This window comes from Gordionus sp. m RMFG-2023, chromosome 4, assembly GCF_954871325.1.
Source record: "Gordionus sp. m RMFG-2023 chromosome 4, tfGorSpeb1-WG-v2, whole genome shotgun sequence".
NCBI classification, from domain to species: Eukaryota; Metazoa; Nematomorpha; class Gordioida; order Chordodea; family Parachordodidae; genus Gordionus; species Gordionus sp. m RMFG-2023.
Genome location: NC_088778.1, coordinates 27,945,047 through 27,962,173, shown reverse-complemented (window position 1 = coordinate 27,962,173; position 17,127 = coordinate 27,945,047). Strand labels below are relative to the sequence as shown.

The 17,127-nt window shown below is 27.9% G+C and overlaps 1 protein-coding gene across 2 annotated transcripts; it reads left to right on the top strand.

The window, feature by feature from the left end:
* Positions 1-12,730: 12,730 nt before the first annotated feature.
* Positions 12,731-16,669, top strand: LOC135929095 (uncharacterized). 2 transcript variants are annotated; one of them, XM_065465597.1, is made up of 3 exons: positions 12,731-12,845; positions 13,171-14,809; positions 15,625-16,669. In XM_065465597.1, the coding sequence occupies exons 2-3, from the start codon at positions 13,171-13,173 to the stop codon at positions 16,155-16,157; spliced, it is 2,172 nt and encodes a 723-aa protein (XP_065321669.1). In that variant the 5' UTR covers positions 12,731-12,845; the 3' UTR covers positions 16,158-16,669. The 2 variants fall into 2 exon arrangements, with proteins under 2 accessions (XP_065321669.1, XP_065321670.1); XM_065465598.1 differs by lacking the exon at positions 12,731-12,845 and adding an exon at positions 12,996-13,096.
* Positions 16,670-17,127: the final 458 nt, after the last annotated feature.

Here is a 17,127-nt window from a genome sequence, read left to right as displayed (position 1 = left end):
GTGAAATGCCTATTGATATTTTTGTCTTGAATTATGACCAAAGATGATAAAATGCTTTAAAAAATTATTTGCTTGATGAATTTCTTAGTGAAATGCCTATTGATATTTTTGATTTCTTGAATTATGACCAATTGTGTAAATTAACTGAATTACCTAAAGATGAATTCTTAATTAAAAATGTTACAAAGTTAAACCATTAAAAATCCTAAACAAGAAATATGATTTATCAAAATGTAATTGAATTGAAACATATGAATTAATAGATTTAATAGATAAAAATCATATGATTAAATAAAAAAATATAATAATGCATATTAGAAAATTATAAATTTAAGTGATAAAAAGTTTTTGAAATTTAAAGCCTTGGACAAATGTTATGTAAAAACTAAACATCATCATTTTAGAAAAATATTGTGTGAAATTTAAATTTTTTTTAAGAGAGGGAAATGTGCGTGATATTTTATTTGCATATTTAAACCTCAGGATTGAAAATATTAATTTATAAATATAATAAATTTAACACTAAAACGCGAAAAAATAAATTGGAGACCCAAACGCGAAAAAATTAAGTTATTATAACGCTAAAAATTAAAACGCTAAAAATATTATATAACAATCTTATTGATTTATCATTCGTCATTTATTTTTATATCTTGATGAACTATTATTTCTTATTATTCGCAACTTACTGATAATAACGATTTTGAAAAATGATAATAATAACAACTGAGTATGACAAGTAAGATATATGACAAATTCCCGATTTGTAAGGACAACATAAGATATGGATAACAAGCTTACGATTTAAACAAACCTACGTACAAATATAATAAACGATTTGGACAAGCCAACGATATAATGACTTTTGGACTAAACATTTTGATGATCAAAACGATAAACCATTTGGACAACAAACTCTCCATGACTTCTTAGATGATATTGGGAAGGTTTTTTAGAAGAAGGAGAATGTTACATTATAGGAATTAATAAATTAAAATATTTTGGTTATTGAATAGTAATATGTTTTAATTTTATATAACGTACATTCATTATGTTTATTCAAATTATATTTTTATTTTTGTTACAATTTTATTTTTTTATGTTAACCTTTTTAATATTGTATTTTAATTTTAGTTTATAAAAATATATATATAGGTTGTTATTATTCTGTAAAAGTTAGTTATATTAAATAAAATAAATTATTTATTATAGACTCATCCTTCTTTCTCTTCAAATTTTAATCATTTGAATAATTCAAATAAAATAATATGATATATTAAATCTCTTAATATCCATAGTAATTATTTGAGACTACACTAAGGAATTTAAGCTTAAAATCAACTACCTCCTATCTTTAAAACAATTACATTTTACTGTATTTCTCGGGTATGGCTTTTTGTTTTTGCTCAATTCTTTTTGCTTTGCCTATATACGTTTAAACAAAAGTTTTTGCATTGTTGCATCTAAAAGTAGGTCTGGCTTGCTCACAAACGCATAAAGGGCTTCCCATATTATTTCTCTCCAAATATTTTAACATCCAATTAGATGTAAATGGGATTTCCCTAATGTAGCTCTATTATATATATATCATTTAGAGGGGGATTCGCTATATCATATTACATAAATAAGTTATCTTTAGAAATAATTCTCAATTATTTAACAAATCTCAGATAAAAATTCAAATAATTTAAGAAAAATTCAAATAATTTATTCAAATAATTTAAGAAAAATTCAAATAATTTAAGAAAAATTCAAATAATTTAAGAAAATTTCAAATAATTTAAGAAAAAGTCAAATATTAAGCTTAATTACAATATTTTAAAATTTTTAATTAATATTTAGGAAAAAAGATTTAAAGATTTTAAAAATTAGATAATATTTAAGAAAAAACAACATAAATATAAGTATTTATCTTTGATTAATTAGAATGTATATTAACAGATTAAAATTTTTAATGCGGTAGAAATATAAAAATTGCTAAAAAATATTGCAAATTGCTTAGTTATCTCACTTTATATAAATATTAACAAAACAGGTAATGTTTTATAATTTCAAAATTACCACACATGAAAATGATAAAATATGAATGAATGATGATGATTTATTATTGGATAAAAATAAACATATGATTAAGGTAAGGATATATGATTAAGGTAAGGATAAAAAGGAAAGAAATTTACACACTAGATATGTTTTTTGAATAAATATTTAAAATTTATTTTAAAAATGTAAAAATAATCAATTATTGTTTCTCAAAATTATTATTTATTTATTAAAAAAAGGCTAAAATGTTAGAAAAATTTGTCCGGAAGAAATTTAAAAATTGCGATAGACTTTTGCGGCATATTTCAAAATACGGTAGTTTTGCGAGAGTGAGATGTTTGATTGTAAACTAAAATTGTGGGAGCCCATTGATGGAATGAGACCTGGCAACCCATAAATTTATTATAAACCTATGTATATCTCAAATTAATAAAAAAAATTAATAAATTACCCTATAATAAAATATCGGGCGATTGAGAGCATTTGAGGGTGAGGCCTAGTGTTGTTAAAAACCCCGACTCGGGACGATTTTTAAAAACAGCCTGATTAATATCATAACCAAAATAACCATGTAAGACTAAAAATTATGCACATATCTTGTAGAAATGTTTGACCATCTATTTGCCAAATTTCGATGCTTACATAATATTATTATATCTACAATCTTAATCGGGTCATAAAAATAGACCCAAATCGGGCTTTTTAACAATACTCGGCCTAAATAAAAAAATATTGCCCTCAGAACAAAAATTTTACAAATTTGTTTCTTTTATTAAACTCAGTCAATTTTAATTTTATAAGGCGTTCATAAAATAATGAATGTTTAATTTTAAAACTTATCCAATTAAAATGCTTATTAAAAATAGATCAGTTTAAATGTATTCTATATCCTGTTTTTTGTATTGTAAGCTGCAATATTAATAGTTTTTTATAAAGATTTTCTTTGATATTTAATATAACAATCCTGCTCATAGGCGTATCCAAGATTTTGCTAGGAGGGGGGGGGGTTCACTATTGATTTTTTTCCCCATAAATTTTATATGAGATCTTTAGGCCCACTTATTGTAGGCATTTGGCCATTTATAATTTTATTTAAAAAATCTTGAATTATAGTCGTTATTTAAAAATGTTATTAACTTTTACTAATATTTTTTCAATTTGTAGGAGGAAATATTTTCCTAACTTAAAATAAATGATATATACGAGATCAAGCAAATTTGCGACATGGGAGAACCTCCCATTGATTACGCACCAAATCCTGCTTGCTATTAATATATTCTAAATATTTTATAGTCTTTATACAACACCTTATTATATATAAATATATAACAATAGGCCACTCTAAATTAATCAACAATACGATACGTATATATTGTCTAAAAAATAAAGAAAACTCAGCTGTTATATTAATGATATAAATTAGTTCAGCCCATTCTGATATTTCTCTTTGAGCCCTCAAAATACCATGTACAGAATCAGCGTATCGAACCTTTTGATAATTAGATTAGGTTGTGATTATTTTAGGCATTTATTAACATCTTGGATATTCCTCGACATAATTTATCATTAAATAAACTTTAACAAGTGTTGATCATCCAAATATTTACTTAATATGTAAATATAAATAAACGATATTATTTACTAATGTAAATAAATAATAAAATAATTTAAAAAGATTAAACAACGGTCATTTTAAAAGAAATATAAAATACAACGAACGCTCCCCAATCATTATCTGTTTATAAACAAATAAATCATCTAGGCTTCGTTACATTTACTATTATACAAAAAAAAAGTAATTTTTTATAAGAATTTTCAAACGTATAAGATTATATAAAAAAAATATATATAATAAACGATTCTAAAAAAAAAGTTGAAAAGCTTGATAAAGTTTTATTCTAAAAAAAAATTAATAATATAAAAAATCGCGAATAACAATAAAATATACCTTGATAATAAATTAAGATCAAGAATTATGCTTTATTTAAATTTTTATAATTATTTGAATAAATAATTAAACCTATTTAGCAGGTTCAGAATCCAGGAATAAATATAAAGGTTTTGATTAGGTTCAAGTTCAAATAATTTTTTTTTACGCAGGTTAATAGCTCTATAAATAATTGTAATGTTATTTTATGATCAATATAATGGGAATAAAAAGAAAAAATAATACAGTTAACATTAAACCTATTATCAATTTTTATTTGCATATATAAAATTAGGATTACATCATATAATTATAATATCATCTAACAATATATTTTTGCCAAATCTGATTCTTGTGGTGTAGAATATATTTTACTAGAAATTTTCTAGCAATCGAAACCTCTATAGCTCTGACAGCATGATTATATTTGCTAATGAATAGACGGGTCGCTCTGATTTCTTCCATCTCAATATGCAAAGATACCGTGTTTTTATTCCATTTGACGCCGTTAAAATAATTTATAATTAACTTTTGTTTTGTGTTGTGTGAGATATTTTGACCTTTATTATCTTTCTTTTACAATATTGATTATTACTAATCATTTTAAGGGTCAAAATAATAATTTTGACTTAAAACTCATAAAAGGATCAAGGGCTTTAATTATATGCCAAATTTGTATATGATGTTATTATCTAGTCTTATTATATTTTTTCATTTTATAATAATATATCGATGATAAGAATCAAGATAATGGGAAGCTTATAGAAATTTCGTCCTTACTTACTTAACATAATCCATAATATCTAATAGTTTAAATATAAAAAAACATTATAAAATACAGGAATAAATTTAAAAAAATATAAAAAATACATTTAAAAAACGCCACCTAATGGAAATATAATTATTAAATTTTTAAATTGTAAATTGAATATTGGGATAATATTAATTGAGAAATAGGCATAGTTATTGTTGTGATAATTTATAATTTAAATATATTTTTTTTAATATATAATTTGCATATTTGTTTGATTGATTTGTTGTTGTTTTTCAGATAAAATTTAGTGTATTATTTCTTTCCGAAATAATTTATCAAAGAATTTGATATATTAAAACTGGAGTAGTAATTGCTTTATCTTCTTTGTTCATAATAAGAACCATGCAACATGTAGAAAATTTAATTTTTTTGTATATATTTTTTTGATCTTCAAAGATTTCTTGGTCAAAGTATTAAGCGAAAAAATTTTCAAATGCTCATTTTAAAGTTTTTAACCAAGATATGAAATCAAAGGTAAGTAATATAATAAATAATAAAAATATTTAATTAATTTGTTTACTATATTTAAAATAAAAACCTGTCCGAACCTGTTTAACACAGTTAATAAAGAAATAAAAAGGTACGGTTTGTTAACTCCAATTTTTTTTTTTTTAAAAAAAGGTTCGGTTTAGTTTGACACTCTGCTTGAAGTATAATATAATTTTTTTGAAATATAGATGCTTAGAAATTCAAAAAAACCTATTATATTTCTTTAAAAAAATGTTAGATATATAATTAGCATTTTGGCTAAGGAGGGGGGGGGGTGTTCTCTTATCCCTTAACTGTTGCTAAGAATCTGGGTTGAATTCCCATATGAGCTACGGCCCTATTTGAACCGATTTTTAAAAATGGCCCGATTAAGATTACAGTTCAAATAATATTATGTAAGACTAGAGATAACCTTTATGCCACGTATGAGCGAAATCTCCTGGTTTGTATAATATTATTTTAACTATACTTTGAATTAAGCCATTTTTAAAATAGACCAATAATGGGCCCTTTAACAACATTACTTAAGAATACATATTTTATCATATCACCAAAAAGTATATGATCCGATTCAACAATAACACGTTTTAAAAAAATGAAAAAAAATTTTATCGCATAGAAATTATATAAAAGTAATTCTTGTATAAATAATATAGTAGCAACAGCCTTTCCCCCAATTATTTTCAATAGGGTCAAAGGACAAAAACATATTTGAGTTGGAATTTTTATAGGATATTTTTTTTTAAATTTAGAAATAATTCAATTTGATATATTCGAATCATCCAATCATAATTGTATGCCAGCGAAAACTGGAAAAAATATACCTATTTGCTGAAATTAATAAAATCAAATTAATGGCAATCTAATATTTTATTTATTTTTAGGTTTCCATATGTAACCACTTATATTACAAAAAAAAGGCGAAGTTTTAATTGATAGTTTTTTTTAATAAAAAAACGATATTTCAATAAAAAAAACGATATTTTAATAAAAAAACGATATTTTAAAATAAATACTAGAGATCTGCAAAATGGGCCTAATATTTTAAAAAAAATTCGGGCCGGCTGGACCTTGGAAATTTTTTTTAAATATATCTTAATTTATCAATTTTATATTGAATTTTTTATGTAAAATAAAAATATTTGATTTTATTTATTGAAACTAAACGACATATAACATATGTATTTTATTTTTAGTAACTATAAAAATTAATTTCTTAAATAAATTCGGGCCGGGCCTGGTCGGTAAATTTAAAAAAAAATAAATTCGGGTTAGGGCCGGCAAAACTTTTTTAAAAAATTACAAGTTCGGGCCGGGCCGGCAAAACTTTTTTAAAAAAATTTCGGGCCGGCCCGGGCTTGATAAATTAGGCCCGATGCAGATCACTAATAAATACATCTTTTAACTATTAAACGCTACCTATTGGAAATATAATTATTCAATTTTAAAATTATAAATTATATATTGGGACAATATAAATTAAGAAATAGGTATAGTTTAGTGGTTATTATTGTGATAATCTATCATTTAAATATATATTTTTTAATATATATAATTTGCATATTTGTTTTATTAGAATTTATGTCATTACTATTTTAATATGTGTATTTGGAAAATTATTATTGTTCATAAACTATCAGGAGCTATAATGAAAAAAAGTACTGGTTAATTTTAGAACGGACCATAAAATTTTTTCTAAAGGAAAATAAAATAAATTTTTTATATTTTATTAACATATAAATTAGAGATCTGCAAAGTTAGGCCCATCCCGAACTAATTCTATTTAAAATAATCGAGTTTGGGCCGGGTCTAATATTTTTTAAAAAATTTCGGGCCGGGTCGGGTCGGACCTTGGAAATTTCATTAAATATATCTAAATTTATCAATTATATAATGTATTTTTTATGTAAAATAAAAATTTTTGATTTAATTTATTGAAACTAAACGCTATACTATATAACTTATGTCTTTTATTTTACAGTAATTATAAAAATTAATTTCTATATTTAAATAAATTCGAGACCTGGCCGGGCCGGTAAATTTTTTAAAAATAAACTTCGGGTTCGAGCCGGGCCGGCAAAATTTTAAAAAAAAATTTGGGCCGCACCGGGCTTGAAAAATTAGGCCCGATGCAGATCAATAATATAAATACAATGAGGAAAAAAATATTGTAAAATTATGATATTGATAAACTAATTAGAATTCACCATCAAATTTAAAAAGCCATAATGATATGAATATTATTAATTTAAAGATTTACAATTCCTCATATCTAGGAAATGGTGTTTAAATTCTTTATCCTTTTGTTCTCCTAAATTTTATATTTATCGCCTATATTAATTTGTGGTGTTGTTAAACGGTTCGATTTGAACTGATTTTTAAAAACGGTTAACTCAATATTTTAGCCAAAAAAAAATATTGTCTAAGTCCTCAAGATTTCGCTAATAGATCCCCAGACCTTTTTTTTGCCAACTATGATCAAAATCTTCGGGCTTGTGTGTAACATTTCTCTGGATAAAATTTGAGTCAGTCGTTTTAAAAAATCTGCTCCGTTTTTTCCCATTTACCTTGAATTCATAGTGGCGCGACTGAGATCGCGATTTAACAGCTGATTGATTTTTAAAATCTGTTTATGAGATCAATTATTCTTTATTAAAATCATTATTTCTTATATTATTATTAAAATTTGAATTAAAGATAAAATTATTATTGAATAAATTATATTCATTTACTCAAATAAAGGAAAAAAGATATTAAAGAGATTATCTTATTCGAGAGACAATCGTTATTACTAATATAATTTTTATCTTTTAATATTTTTTTTTGGAATTAATGTAATTTATTTTTTTTGATTTAATGTAATTTTTTTTTGTTGATTTATAATACTTTTATTTTCTAATTTTACGATTTCGATAAGTACTCCTTTAAAATTTTTTTATATTTATATTTATTATTATTATTTTCTTTTATAATTAATGAAAATAAATATGGGCATAATTGAGGTATGAATATGAACTCCTCCAATGGGCATTCTTATTATGATTTAATTATTTTTTTTTTTGTTAATAGGAAAAAAAACCCTCGGAAAAAACCCGATGGAAAAAAAGCTACCTGGAAAACTCCCACGAAATAAAACCTTAAAAATTTCAAATTAAAATAGTATTTTTTTTTAAAACTCAAATTTGACGCTTATAAATAACACTAACGCTTTTTGAATATTTTCACATATAACATAGGATTTGATCTTCTTCAAATCAAAAATCGAAGAGTGGTGGAGAATTATCAGTATCAGGGATGCTTTATCATATTATAATATATGGGTAAAGCAAGGTAACTGTGGTTTTGATTTTTACATTTTTGCTAGTTTTTAATTGGATTATTTTTTTGTTTTTACAAATTTGAACTTATATTTCTTTTAGGTAGAGGATTGTTTTTATATACTCTTATATTTTAGTATAACCTACCAATATGTCAAGATCTAACCTTCTCAGTAGTAGAAGTCAACAGGATCTCTGATAGATTAATGGATAAAACTCTGCAATGGTCAATCAATAATACACATCCTTTCAGTATATGCACCTCAAACGGGTTGCAAGGAAGAAGAGAAAGATGACTTTAGAGCTATCCTTGATGAAGCTATAATGGAAATTCCTAAGGATGACCTACTCATAATTGGTGGTGACTTAAATGCGCATGTGGAGAAAGCAAGAGATAGCTACAAAAGGCATCATGGTGGTTTTGGATATGGAGAAAGAAATGATGAAGGAGAGCATGTACTGAAATTTGCTCAAGCCTTCGACCTTGCCTTAACCAACACCTCTATAGGAAAAAAGACAGTCATCTAATAACATATGAAAGTGGTACATGGAAAACACAGAAAGATTAAATGCTAATCTCTCGCAAAGATTAAAAGATGTAATAAACTGCAAAGTCATCCCAGGAGAAGATATCGCCGCGCAACACAAGCTACTAGTAATGATTTACACATCACAAATAAATCCACTCAAAGCAAGATAAAACTAGAACCATGCATCAAATGGGGTAAATTAAAAACAATGACAGATGCCTTTGCAATCAATGTAAACATTGAAACAATAGATTCCTCACAAGTAAGTGAAAAAATGTGGACAGACCTTTCATCCAGATTAATAGACACTGCCAAATCGACACTAGGCTTGACAAGGGGAGGCAACAAATCATACAAAGAACTATGGTGGTGGAATGAAGAGGTACAAACCACTATATAGGAGAAAAAATCCCTTTATAAAATATGGTACAAATCCAAAAACCCAGATGACAAGACAAATTACAAAAAATCCAAAAGAATAGCTACAAAGGCGATGGCTAGGGCCAAATCTATGGCATATGATGACATGCATGAAGAACTACATACCAAAGAAGGGCAAAATAAAATATACAGATTAGCCAAACAGCGAGAAAAGAATTCTAGGGATGTAAACGGAGCTCCGAAAGTAATCAAAAACAAAGATGGGAAATTGATAATAAAGGAAAAAGAAATAATGAATAGAAGATATTTTCAGGAGCTTCTCAACTTTAATCCCCACATACTATATTTAGATGAACACTCCCCATGTCAAAACCTTGTACAACCAATAACAGAACAAGAGATAATCTTATGCCTCAAGCACATGAAAAACAACAAAGCTAGGGGACCAGATGATATTCCAAAAGAAAGCCTTAAAGCACTAGGAGATGATGGAATACATTTCCTCACAAATCTATACAATAAAATACTTGGAAATGAAGAGGTTCCCCAAAAACGGAGGCAGAGCTATCTAGTTCCTATCTTCAAAAATAAAGGGGATCCACACAATGATCAAAATGAGAGGGGCATAAAACTAATGTCACACTGTCTAAAACTACACGAAAAAATAATAGAAAAAAGATTAAGAGATATAATCGAAATAGGAGAGACTCAGTTGGGATTTATGCCTGGAAGATCAACAACTGATGCTATCCACGCAATTAGGCAAATGAGTGAAAAATACAGGGAAACGAACAAAAAGCTACACATGGTCTTTATTGATCTAGAAAAGGCTTTCGATAGAATCCTAAGAAAAATTATCTGGTGGGCGCTACGCCAGAAAAAGGTTCCCGAAAAATATATAAGAATAATACAGGATATTATATGGGCCATATAACAGTGGTCCGTAGCACCAGGTACTTCAGCAGGCTACACAATAACCGAAGGAGTTCATCAAGGGTCGGCTCTCAGCCCACTTCTCTTCATTACAGTATTAGATGTATTAGCACAGTTTATACCTCAAACAGTCCCGTGGAATATGATATTTGCAGATGATATTGTGATACTTACCGAATCCAAGGATGAAATGAAAGAAAGATTAGTGAGTTGGATAAATATCCTAGAAAAGCACGGACTAAAAGTAAATAGAGAAAAGACGGATTATATGCTGAGGAGATGAAACAGAGAGTATTGATATAAATGAATGGGAGATATCGGCAATTGAAAGCTGCAAATATTTGGGCTCCACTATACAAACAAATGGCACAATAGAGAAAGAGATAAAGAGTAAAATTAATCAAGGGTGGTTAAAGTGGAGATCTTTATCTGGAGTGCTAGTTCCAAACATGGCCAACCAAGGAATCAAACGAGAGAAGCCTACAAACTATGGAGATGAGAATGCTGAGGATCCCAGAAAGGGTAAAGTTCGCAGTACAAGAATACTAAGTAATTTTAGTGCCCATTAAGACTAAGTTAATGGTAAACAGACTTAAATGGTATGGGCACACAATGAGAAGGCCTATGAACTACATAGGAAATAAGGTTGAGATTTTGAAAGTGATGGGCAAACGTAAAAGAGGAAGGCCAAAACTTCAATCGGGCCATAAAGTTAGAGCCAATATAAAGAAGTATAAATTAGATAAAAGAGATTGTATGAATAATATAAAGTGGAGAGGGATGTCGAAGGAGCTTACCACCAGAAAAGGTGAAAGCTAAAGAGAAAAAAAAATGTTAAATATACACTAGAATATAAAAATGTAGGAAACTTAATTAAATCTTTCTAGATTGCCTAGAAATGTTGAAATTCCTATTAAAAGTACATCAAGCAAAGAATAATAAGATTACAATTAGAGGGGTAAGTAATAAGGTAATTGACGTGCTAAATTACCAAAAAAAAAGGTTTCCATAAATTTTTATGCTATAATATAATCAATTTAATATCGTATATGCCTAATTTTAGGAATAAAATCGCTAATTTTTGTTTATTTTGATGCTAAATAAACATTTGCAAAATATCCCACGTTTTACTATATAGTTCGAGAATAATTTTTATTTATTCACATTCCCATATTAAGTGTATAATAGAATCCTTTAACGTTTTAGTTCATAACAATTCCGTTTTATAACGTTTTTATATTTCTAATAATTACTGAGACCTTAGTTAAGATTTACGATGTTTATTTGTTTATAGAAAATGAATGTTAAAAAAAATTTATCTTTATAAAATTCTGTCTTATTTGAGTTTTTAATAGTTTTTTATTTGTGAAAATACACATACTTTATAATTATATTTTGTGTTATTCTAATGATTGTCAAATAAAATTTTGGTAATTAAAAAAAATGATTGATGTGTAAATAAAAATTCAAAATGTTCAAATGTGGTTTAAGCTCTACGAATTTAGGAGGTTGGATAATATAATAATTTAATCTGAGGTTGGATAATAATTTTATAATAAATTCAATATATACACATTAATATAATTTTCTAATATATGGCCACCTGAGAATTAGAATATTTTATCTCCACTTATTGCAATTTTACAGGATAGAAATTTGAAAAAAAAATTAAGTTTCTATTGATTTCAATAGGATGGTTAACCTTGTATCGGATTTAATTTGAGTTATTTTATAAATATTTCGGATTTCTTAATGTAAATAAAATGGTATAATTATAACAAATTGATTTACGTAACGTCATTTTTGACAAAAAGTGGACATAGAAATAACCGCTAAATATATAAAACTATTTGATTTTTTAAGGGTTATCTCAAATTAATTATATTTAAGGTTCAATTATAGAATTAATTTAAAAAAATATCAAAAAACACTCTTTCAAGACAGAGACACCCGCAAGCTAGTTAAATAAAAAAAAATATCTCCATCAAAGATTTTTTAATTGTACATAGTATATAGATAAATATATAAAATTACATAAAAAACGGTTTAAGAGTATTTTAGGTTTTCGGGTACGATAGAAGTTCGGGTAAGAAATGACGAACTCGATTTGGGGGGTTTGGATCAGTGATCTGCATCGGATCTAATTTTTCAAGCCCGGCCCGATCCCAAACATTTGTCCCGAAAAGCCTGATCCGAAATCAAATAAAAATTATTTGTCCGCCCGGCCCGAATTAATTTTTAATTTTTTTTTTTATTATAAAAAAAATATATTCTACACAAATAAAAAAAATATTAGCGCCTTGTTTCTTCGTGATTGTGTAGAAAACTTGGTATGGAATCGTGAGAATCAATGCTAAATCTTGACATCTGGCAACTCTGGTTGGGCCTAAGAAAATCTCTGTTCAGTACAAGTATACCAACCCTTATATATAAAAAAAAAAATTCCATGTATAAATAATTATTACATATTGTTTTTTTTTAGATTAGGATTAGAAATCAAAACAGATGTTTCTTGTAAAAAAAAATAATCATATATTATTTCTTTCACGTTTAGTTTTTTATATAGGGGGGTTTTCCGTGAAAAAAAAAATTTTTATTTTAACTTCATCTTCATCATCATTCATAATATAATAAGGTGGCATTATTCCTTAAAAAAAAATCAGTAATCGTAATAGAATATAATAAATAAATTTTATATAATAAAAAAAAAACTTACATAATTTATTTTGACGAAAGATGGCAATTATCAGGATATCGAAAAAATCATCGTTCATTTTCTTAGTGTGCTTGGTGGGTGTGATGGAGCAGAAAGGCTATGGCAGGGTTCTCTACAATAGTAATGATGGCACCGTAGTCTCGGAAGAAAAGTGCCCCATTTTACCCCAAAATAAGCACTGCTATTGCAGAGTCTTGGAGACGACCACGATGGTAGGACAAATCAAAAAGAATGTCAAAAATTTCGATTTGATTTGCGAATATATGCGCGAACAAAATAATTTGCTAGAATCCATGCGAATCCTAACAGAGACCGAACCTTCTCATAATATCACCCTGTTCTTGATAGAGAGCCGATTCGACTCCATAACCCAGTATTCATCCGAGAGGGGTTCCAAACAACAAAAGCCCTGTAACCTTCAGTCTTTATTCCTCTATCATCCTCTGTTTAAAAACATAACCCCGGATGCATTAGAACCCTTTTCCCAAAGCCTCGTTTCACTGTCACTAATCGATAATTTATACAGGCCGGAAATGAGTGGGCCAAAGTTGGGAATGATTTACGAAGCCCTGAAAGTTCTTAAAAATCTAGTATACCTACATTTACAAATTCCGGAGGTATCAGAATTTGACGCCTCTATCCTGGATTCCTTTCCCAAGCTGAGCACTCTTACATTGTTCTTACCCAACCTGGAGATCATCAAGAATTCGAAAGGGTTTTTAGCCCTGAAAAATTTGAAAACATTAAAATTCAATAATAAATTGACTTACTTACCGCAATCGATAGTGACGCTCCCTCGGTTGGAGAACTTATATTTCCAATCCGGTATGCTGATTACTCTCGAAAACACCACTCTGAATGAGGTTGGCCTCGAAATGAGGAAGCTCTATTTGTCCAAAAACCATATCGAGAAAATTCCGACCGGCACTTTCCAAAAGATCATTAAATTAGAAGATCTCGTTTTATCTGGCAATCAACTCGAATCCCTACCTGCCCTGTGTTCGCCGTCGCATTCTTCTATCGATATCGCTGGAGGCAAAAAAGAAAATATGGCAGAGAAAAATAATAGCAATTCTGATAAAGCCGTCACCGAAATTAGAAATATTGACAATAATTTGACTTTTATAGACCTGTCCCAAAATAATTTCAAGGACGGGTCCCTGACCAAAGATGTATTTGCTAATTGTAAAGTCCTTAAAAAAATACTCCTGAACGATAACCATCTTTCCAAATTGCCACCTGATATATTAGATGATTCTCAAAATAACCTACAAGAACTTTCTTTCAGCCAAAATAATTTTAAGGCGCTGCCCACCGCTCTCTTGTCCAAACTGAGTAATCTTACTTACCTAAGCTTCGATAAGAACGAAATTCGGAATGTGCCAATTCATGCTTTCAGAAATAATTCTAAGCTTCAGGAACTATATTTGAGCATGAATCCTCTGGAAGAGTTCGACATGAAAACCCTATTGCCGGCCAAGCATTCCTTGTACTTCCTTGACCTTCAATACAACCATTTAAAAACCTTTGACTTTCAAAGTTTGCAGGATTTCGATAATTTGACTCATTTAGATCTACGTTTCAATAATATAACGAACGTCAAAGGATTAGTGGATTTGGAATTACTAAATCATCATATATATTCCATCTCGTTACAAGGTAGTCATGCAATTAATTATTTATCTTCGATTGTTGTCTGGTATGCCATGCACCCGGCTCAATAGATTACAACCCTCCCCCCCCCCCATCTCCTTAGAATTTGATTTTTTAATTTAAAAAAAAACTAACTAGGGGTTCCAGAAACGAGTGATATGGCTGATAAAATTAGTAAGCTAAAACCTACTATACAATCTCGTAAGAAAATTTATATATTCAGAGTATTAAATAGATATAGAGGTAAAATAGCCGTATGCATAATTAATAAAAGCCCTTATCTTGAATACGGCTGGTTCAAGATAGTTATTTAGTGATTAATTTTAGAATATTTCTCATTAATTTGTTTCTAATTCAATTTTTTTTTAAATATATACTTTTAATTTTATAATTTTAAAACGTTTTTAATTTTTCGTTAAAAAAAATCGAAAACTTATAAAAAAATGGCAGCAACCCGATATGAATCGGGCAAATAACCAGAGTAGATAGAACTAAATAATTGTAAAAAAAATTTAAAGTATGAACGGGAATGGAACATAAACGGCTCGATGTAACCAAAAAAATATTAGATGCAACGCTTGGAGATTTTGCTTATAAGATGGCAAGAGAGGTTTTGGGACATTTATTAACAAAATCTCGAGAGGATAATATTATTTTGGCTAAAATCTTATTTTTAAAATTGTCTAAATCGAGAACCATTTATTAATAATATAGTTGTACGACAGATTTTAAGATATTATATTAATATAAATATAAATACAGACTATTAAATTCTTTTTTATTATTATATAAACTTAATATATTACGTATATGCGTATTAGGAAATCCCCTGGTCTGCGACTGTGATTTTATGTCACTGGCTCAATGGTTCCACGAAACATCTGGCTTATTCACTTTCCCGGAAAAACTGGAATTGACAACTTGTACAAATCCTTCAAAGGGTCTAAACAAAATCAACATACTGAATAAAACTCTTATCGATATCTTGCTGCCTGACTGCCAACCACGTTCGTCGGCAAATGCAAGCAATACTAAGAATTATTCTTCCCCACGAGCAGAAATAATGGGTTTCGAGGGAAAATCGGGCGGACAAACCTCTAAAAAGACAAAAGCTATCATAGCGGTAACGACCATCTTAGCGATAATCGCGATCATCGTTTTCGTAGAATTAGTGATAGGCGCGGGCTTTTTCAAGAGATTTAAAATAGGGAACCCCTTATTTATCAGATTTTCTTCCCCTTTCGCACACGGAAGCGGTAGCCGAAATTCTTGGAATACCGGAACATCTGATCACATCAAATTCGTCAATAAAGAAGACGTCGAGAACTCCACCCTGCCCATGTCTTCGGCATAGTTAGCATATTCTCCCGCACAATTATATTTAATTTCAACGTGTAATATATTCTATAGCAAACTTAACCAGTGAAGCTTTCATAATCTTATATGTATCCCTTTTCTAAACCTTAATTATATATTATATATATACACGTATGGTATAATAAACACGATGTATTTTTAATTTTAAATTAAAGGACTCCGATTGGTGGAATATTGAATAGATCCTATATCCACCGCTTTTCGAGCAGCATCTAATCAATACTACTGAGCTTTTAGGTCCACAGTCCTGATAGCGTGCTCCCTCACCGATGGCTAAAATATAATATTGACCCCTCGAGTTAACCCCTTTAAATTTTAATAACCTAATAGTATCGTAAATTCCCCCTACCCTCTCCCCCGAGAACAGTGTGATAATCCATTATATATATTATTATTATACTATTTTCAATAGGATATTTATTTCTTTTATTCCTTCAATATTCTAATGAAAAATGGTCTTGTGGCAGTATAATAAATCCCAATTTTTTCAAATGAATAATATCTCCATTTCTATCCATTCTTTTAATTTTTTTAAATATTTTTATATAGGAAAATAACCCTAAACATTATATATTTATTTTTTTTTAAATTTATTATGATTTAGATATAAAATATTGAGAATATTATTATAATTTGTGCCAAAATTTTCTAAAAAAAAAAGGTAAAAAATTTTTAATTCTAAATAACAAGTACAAAAATAGAATTATTGTAATATTAAAATAAAACATTTCATAAAAATGATTATTTATTCATCAAAATAAAATGGAAATTCTAAAAATTTACTTTAGTGGAATTTTATTGACACCAATCAATAGTGTTGTTAAACTACTCGATTTGAGCCTATTTTAAAAAACGGCTAACTCAGCGTTTTACTCAGAAATATATAATGCAGACCTTCATATTTTGCTCATAGCTGGCCCAAGGGTTTGGACAGATATTAGCAAAAT

Bases quoted from the DNA above. Each gene is read 5' to 3' on its own strand.
- LOC135929095 (XM_065465597.1), top strand. From the start codon at position 13,171: ATGGCAATTATCAGGATATCGAAAAAATCATCGTTCATTTTCTTAGTG. The intron at 14,810-15,624 runs GTAGTCATGCAA...TATGCGTATTAG, and splicing joins ATATTCCATCTCGTTACAAG to GAAATCCCCTGGTCTGCGAC.